At 43.4% G+C, this 7,239-nt stretch overlaps 2 protein-coding genes across 2 annotated transcripts; one reads left to right on the plus strand and one right to left on the minus strand.

Moving 5' to 3' along the window:
* The first annotated feature begins 392 nt into the window (after positions 1 to 392).
* On the plus strand, positions 393 to 2,213 carry LOC104417016 (cyclin-D-binding Myb-like transcription factor 1). Its single transcript, XM_039299898.1, is given in 4 exon segments — positions 393 to 843; positions 944 to 1,538; positions 1,540 to 1,909; positions 1,911 to 2,213. Coding segments are annotated over 4 exon segments (1,611 nt in total). The 3' UTR covers positions 2,106 to 2,213.
* Positions 2,214 to 2,909: 696 nt separating this feature from the next.
* On the minus strand, positions 2,910 to 3,363 carry LOC104417018. The gene is made up of 2 exons (XM_010028344.2): positions 3,274 to 3,363; positions 2,910 to 3,230 (listed from the first exon to the last, which is right to left on the minus strand). The coding sequence occupies exons 1-2, from the start codon at positions 3,361 to 3,363 to the stop codon at positions 2,910 to 2,912; spliced, it is 411 nt and encodes a 136-aa protein (XP_010026646.2).
* Positions 3,364 to 7,239: the final 3,876 nt, after the last annotated feature.

Here is a 7,239-nt window from a genome sequence, read left to right on the forward strand (position 1 = left end):
AAAGTTCGTGTATCCACTTATTCGTTTATTAATTTCTTATTTCCAATTTTACTTTTATACGAAAGTATATTTGTTGTTAAATTAAAATTTTCGATATCATCCTATTTACTAGTTTCATGTTCATTTTGGATGAAATTGGGAAATTAAGTTTCGAATGCAAATACATATATGATTATATTAATGCTCGTGGCTTGCTGCATTTTTATTGGGCTAATTTTAATCACAAATGTCTTTGTAGTCCTTATAATATATATGAAAAGAGAGAAAAACTAAAAAGAGAGACTGAAATCGGAAAAACCCTAAAACATCTACGTCTCGTCCTCCGCTTCTCACCGTGCCGTACGGACCCCGCCTGAATCTCTGTGTCTCCGCCTCTCCGCCTCTCCGCCTCTATGGGTCGGAGTGAATTTGTAGTGGAATATGGGAAGGCTTCCGTTGGTGATGAGAACGAAGGGGGTTGCAGCGAGAAGAAAAAAAAGAAGAGGAAGCGAGAAGTAGGCCGGGACGAGAAGGAACTTGAGAAGGCGGTGAAGAAGGGAAGTACACTTAGCGAGGGCAATGAAAGCGGCGGAGGTAAGAGTGTCTCAGAGGTCCCCCAGATTGTCGAAGATGGAGATGGGCACATGCATGATGGTGACTTTGAAAACATGGAAGAAAGACTGCAGATCCAAACAAAGAAGAAAATGAATAAGAAGCACAAAGATTTTAAGAAGATGGATGATGTAGATACGGCTTTCTCAGCATCTAAGCATTTTGCAGACGACAGACATGAGGTGGGAATGCAGGAGCAGAACAAGTCTTTGGGCAAGAACATCGAGGAAATAAAAGATACAGATGATGGCGGTATAAAGAAGAAAAAGAAGAAAAAGGGAGGAGGGATAGTGATCCTGTCGGGATAACCAAAAGAAGGCGGAAGCAAGTAGATCTTCTGATGCGGAGATAGTGAAAAAGGATATTCGTGAGAAGGAGAGGAGCAAGAGAAAGAAACAGAAACGGATTGAGGAACAGGATCATGTAGCAAGTGGAAATCTTGATAAGGAGTACATGGAATCTGAAGCTGATGCTCGTTTTACGAATGACAATATGGGGAGTGAAGAGAAGAAGCCCACAAAAGATAGGAAGCGCAAGAAGGACAAGGCTGCAAGAGATGGAATTGAAGGAAAGGATCGAAAAAAGAAAGCAAAAAGAGTAAGTTTTGCTGAAAATGTTGAGGTTTTTCCTCCCTCAGATGGTCCGAGCGAGGAAGATAATAGCAAGGATGGAAACCTTGTGCGGGGTAAGAAATTCTCGAAAGAAGAAGATGAGCTAGTCAAAGAGGCTGTTTACAATTATATAGAAGCTCATAACTTAGGTGAAGATGGCTTGAAGATGGTACTCAACTGTGGAAGCCATCCCGAGGCCAGAAATTGTTGGAAGGAAATAGGCGCATATTTACCTTGGAGGCCTAATGAAAGCGTATATCATCGTGCTCATCTGCTATTTGAAAGAAGCGAGAATCATACCTGGACTCCTGAAGAATGCGAGCTTGTTCGCAAGTTCAAATTGGAGGACGTTGGCTGATGCTCTTGGTAGACACAGGTTTCATGTGAAGGATACCTGGCGGAGAATAAAATTTCCATATAAGAAAGGGCCTTGGTCCCAGGATGAGTACCGGCAACTATTTGATCTAGTAAACATGGACCTACGAATGAAAGCCGCCGAGGAGAGAAAGTCAAAGCATGGCATGCTTCTTGACAATATTGCCTGGGGGGCTATAAGTGACAGTTTGAGCTCTCGCAATCATGCTGTTTGTTGTGAGAAGTGGTACAAGCAATTAACATCTCCTATGGTAGCCGAAGGCACTTGGGCAGATACCGATGACTATCGGTTGCTCAATGCTCTTGTTGATCTGGATGCTTGCTCAATTGAAAGATGTCGACTGGGACAAACTCATTGAGAATAGATCTGTGGATTTATGTCAAAAGCGGTGGAAACAAATGGTTAAACACATTGGCAGTTACTGGAGCAAGTCATTTCCTGAGCAGGTGGAAATTCTTTCAGAACGATATTGCCCTGATATGCTGGAAGCAAGGGAAATTTACGCTAACAAGCCTAGAGTTTTGTGACACCAACTTCCTTCGTGTGAGTAAAAGCTTTTGAGCATTTCTAAGCTGCCTAAATGATGTGATCTTGCGTCTTATGGTTTATCAAGTTCATCTTCTTAGCAGCATAGGGTGTTACTAGACCGTCAGGTGGGTGGGTCAGCGATGATAGAGGAGGAGTGGAGGTCCGACGGTGGTGGATGAAGGAAGAGGAAGAGAGGGGCATTGAGAGGTGAAATAGGGGAGATTTTTTTAAATATTTTATTTAAATTCCACTTCAACTATTGACATGGATCCATGGACACATGTCAATATATTAGTGGGTATAAGTGAAAAAATATACACCACATGGGATGCTGACATGGTGATATCAAACCACTGAATATCTTTTCTATTAGTAGTTAATTTATATCCACTTAATCATATGATAACGCCGTACAAATGATTTATGAATGCCTTATGATGGTTCATTATGATTTGAATTTTATATCAAAACTGTCTTATGAGAGATATCACAATTCAAATGCATTGATTAAGTTGCTACAAGATTCCATCATTTACAAGCACCGAACAACCATTCATAATAAACAGGCATTTGTTACGTACATTTATTCCTATAGTACATGCAAACATGCTTAGAGTCGACACTTGTCTGCAGCCATGCTTGAGGTTGACATTTATATGCATGCTTGAGGTTGACATTTATATGCAACCACGGAAGCCAACCTTAAGGCAAACTTCATTTAAGCGTCTCAAGAGATGATGCGAAGCATTATACTGCACGATTGTGAACGCATTCTTGTCGTCCTTAACAATCCCACTAGACGTCTAATTGTCCTTGACAATCCCACTAGAGGAATCATTGTCCAAGCTGGCCGCGAGAGCCTCCATTTCTTGGTTGATGCTGTCAACCCTAGCGAACCTGGAGAACTTCCTCACGGCCACGCATTGTGCTTTCCGCTCGTCGAGTTTCAAGCTCAGCTCGGGATTAGGCTGTGGAGGGATACCTTGGAGCTTGATGGCAAAAAGAAGTTGACCCAGCATGATCTGAAGGACCCTTGACAAGATTGCGCGATGCTCGTCACGACAAGAGAGGTCATATTGGTTTGGGAGGAGTTGAGGTTTGCGCCGTGAATGAATTGGTACAAACTGATTCAATAAATGCATGATCATTAAGCAACCTTACACCTACATGATCAAAGAAAGAATCGAACTCCAAAAACCTGTGAAATCCTTCTTTTGTGGACTTCTCGAAGGATGTTCCTCGGAGAGGAGCAGCCATCCAGGTGGAATTCCTGCAAAGTCTGATCTTGAAATCAGAGGAAAAGTGCCAAAAAAGTATAAACCTTTTGTTGATTTAGTTCTAAATCTTTTTTTTGGTGCCAATTTAGTCCTAAACAATTTTACGTTGTGCCAATTCAGTCATTTCCAGCCAATTTTGGCCAGATTTTGCTAACTGGACATCGGCCGGCTGACGTGGCTTGATCGGTGCCGACGTGGATAACTTTTAATAATATTTTAAAATTTTAATATTTTATTTTTATTTTTATTTCTTTCTTCTCCTCTTCTTCCTTCAACCGGTCGCCGGACCTCGGCGATCGGCCGGGCGACGGCCGGTGAGGTCGAGGTCGACCTCGCCGGCCACCTCGCTAGTGGCTGCGAGGGCGGTTCGGTGAGGCTCGACCCTCGCTAGGGTCGGTGAGGGCGAGCCTCGCCCGCCCGGTCAGCGAGGGCGAGCCTCGCCCGCCCGGCGCGAGGCTGCCCTCGAGGCTTGGGTGGCGAGGCTCGCCCTCGTCGGATCCGGCAAGGGTCGAGTCTCTCTCCCTCCCTCTCCTCCTCCGTGTCACTTTGTAATCTCATCTCCATACGCGCCCTCTCCCTCGAGGGTTTCATCTTGTTCTTCATCTTCATTTTCTCTTCTTTTTGTCCTTCGTGATTTTCTTCGTTCTTCGTTTCTTCTTCTTCTTCTTCGACCTCAAGCCCTAAATCCGACGCGGTAGCTCAAGCCACGGGAAGATGCAGCGGCGGAGGTTGAGGCAAGAGTAGGCGATGATGCAATAGTCCCTGTACCCTCACCTTGGCCTCCTTGCTGCTCCCCAGGTCGCCTCCTCGCGCCAAGCTGGCAGGGCTTGCCCTCGCCGGCCATGGGCGAGCTCGACCCTTGCCAGATCCAGCGAGGGTGAGCCTCGTCGCCTAGGCCGACCTTGCTGGATTTGGTGAGGGAGAGGCTCGCCCCAGTGTGAGGCCGACCTCGCTGGCCACCTCCCTTGCGGCCACTTTGGAGAGGTGGCCGGCGAGGTCGAGCCTCGTCGACCTTGCCAAATCCGACGAGGGGGAGAGGCTTGCCCCCCAGCGCGAGGCCGCCCTCGCGGCCACTAGCGAGGTGGCCGGCGAGGTTGACCTCGACCTCGACCTCGCCGGCCGTCGCCTCCGGCTGGTTGCCAGACCTCGGCAACTAACTGGAGGAAAAAAAAGAAAAAGAAAAATATTAAAATTCAAAAATATTAGAATATTATTAAAAGTTATCAATGTCGGTGTCGATTAAGCCACGTCGGCCAGCCGACATCCAGCCAGCAAAATCCGGTCAAAATTGGCCGGAAAGGACTGAATTGGCACAATATAAAAAGGTTTAGGATTAAATCGGCACCAAAAAAAGGTTAAGACTAAATTGGCACAAAGACAAAAGGTTTACGGGCACTTTTCCCCGAAATCAGAGGCCAACAACACCATTGGTTATTGAGGCGATTCGATTGCATGATCAGAAGGGATTATTGTCAGTGAACACAAGATCAAAGCCAATATACTTGAGGATCTCTTCATTGTTGTTTTGGTACGAGTTGCAAAAGTGCATTTGCTTGGTCCCTTTTATAACCGAAATCTTCAACACCAAAATGAAAGCACAAAAATTAATCTTACATCTCTTTTTTGAAAGTTTCGTACCAGGTTTTACTAAATACTAGATACGAGAAATCACACTTGTATTTGCCTCTTGGTGGTTGGTCGTGCGATGCTTATGAATGGCTAGTTTTTTCTTCACAGGGCTATATTTTTCTCCTGATTGATGGAAACCGCTTCTCATTATGCTTTTGATTGGAATTACCGACATCACTCACAAACAGATTTAATTACATATGAATACAAATGAGGTCCGCCTTTTTAACTAACCAATTGAAACGGTTGGCAGAAGTTTCCTCCAACCAGGGATAGAGGGAAATATAATCTTTTTATGAACTGAAAAACCTCACCCCATTCAGCATGATAACCACGTTGTAACGGTTCTCGTATTTAAAGAACAATAAAGCATGTGACAACACCAATTTTCATTAGCTCTAAACTAATTTACAAAATCATTATTATTGATATTGACGTGTGGAAGAACTCAATTACACGAATACCTCTGAATACACGTGTCATCCCATCAATATTGTCCATGTAAACATTTCTTTCCCACCCTCAGTCACATCAGCAGAAGGCTGGATTACCTAAACATTGTCTAAGTGTGTGAGAATCAGAAACATAATCATAAACTAACATCCACTGATTCAAGTTGTCATATGTCATCATTTTCCTGCCAGACGAAGACAGCCAATATCATAAGTCAAAGATTCAGTCAAGAACATAAATTGTGGATGTCATATTTTTTAAATGAATAAAAGGATCGAAGTGCTCACTTTTGATGTCGCAAACTGGTGGAATCCGGTACGGAGGAAGTGCCCATGGTATTCCGATGGAAAGACAATGACCGGGCATAAAAGATTTTGAAGTTAGTTAGGTGAAAAAGAAGGGGTAGAGAGAGATGAACGAAACTGATAGCCCCGAATTATGTCAGGGCAAGAGAAAAACAAGTAAGGACCCCTTGACCGAAAAAGTAACAGATGCTCGCAAGACTCTCAAATTCACCCCATTTTTGTCGAACTTACATTCTTATATTAAATTAAAAAAAAATGACTTCTATTTCAACACGGAGAATCAATTTCACCGGGTCCATGTCGGAGACGGCGTGGTGGTCAGCAGCAATCGTGTTTGGACAACGAAACTTACACTGTGGTCCTCTTTGAGTGTGGGTTCAATTGGATGAAGCCGTTATCTTTTATACGCGAGACCAACAATGAAGCTATCTTGATAGTTTCCAGCCGAGGGATATTGGCTTCTACCACTACATATTCTCCAAAATAATCTACCACTAAGTTTTCTGGTTTTTTTTCCCCAAATATAGTTCTCATTTATTAATATAAAGAATGAACATACATAGATGTAGATGTTAAATATATTAGAGTCCAAAGGTTTCAAGGGAATATAAGGTTTAGTTAGAATGAAGGCTTTCCTTACAATGGATTTTGGTTAGTCAGTCTGCCACCTTATTTACTTTTTGATTGCAATGGGCCACTTTAAAATCCAAATAAAAGTTAAGTCGGGCATGGGCTTTCTTGATAAGTAAACTCACCTCACAAGAAGGTTCTTCTTCTCCGGATAAGCCATTTATGGGGTAAAACTAATATGAGTTCATTTCAAAAGCAGTACTTGAGTGTGATATGAAGAAATTTAGGGTTTTCAATAGAGTTACTCAATTTGCGTTATAGACACGTCATGACTACGTGCAAAGTCATGCACTAGAAGAGTTATTATGACACACACATGTTATGGCTCATTCATAAGTCTCTTCCATGTAAGCTCCAAAATTGTTTAACTTCAAGGCATTGGGAGAATTACCAAAAAAATCCTAAACTTATCACAATTGTGCCAATTCGATCATAAACTTTTTTTTTTTGGGCCAATTGAGTCTTAAACCTTTTATATTTATACCAATTCAATCTATCTGGCCAATTTTGGCCGAAAATCACTAATGTGGATGCTGACCACCTATTCCTTCTTTTGTTTCCCACAATGGTTGACAAGGGTCACTAGAGCTTGCTATCCATTGGGAAGGGACTATGAAGGTCTTGCCGACCGCCAGTGAGGGTGGCGGCCCTTGCTTGGCCTTGCCTAGATCTAAATGAGGGCAACCTCGTTAGGGCCTCGCTGACTATAGGCGAAGGCAGTAATGGCCTTGCCAACCATAGGTGAAGTTGCCTTCAACCATGGTTGATGAGGCTACCCTCACCTACGGTTGTTATGGCCTCGCCTAGTGGTCGATGAACTCCAAAGACTCTCGTCGGCC

This window comes from Eucalyptus grandis, chromosome 8 (genome assembly GCF_016545825.1).
Source record: "Eucalyptus grandis isolate ANBG69807.140 chromosome 8, ASM1654582v1, whole genome shotgun sequence".
NCBI lineage: Eukaryota > Viridiplantae > Streptophyta > Magnoliopsida > Myrtales > Myrtaceae > Eucalyptus > Eucalyptus grandis.

Coding starts and splice junctions, on each gene's coding strand:
- LOC104417018 (XM_010028344.2), bottom strand. CDS start 3,363: ATGGCTGCTCCTCTCCGAGGAACATCCTTCGAGAAGTCCACAAAAGAA. Junction 3,231..3,273: donor TCGATTCTTTCTTTGATCAT/GTAGGTGTAAGG, acceptor TTATTGAATCAG/TTTGTACCAATTCATTCACG.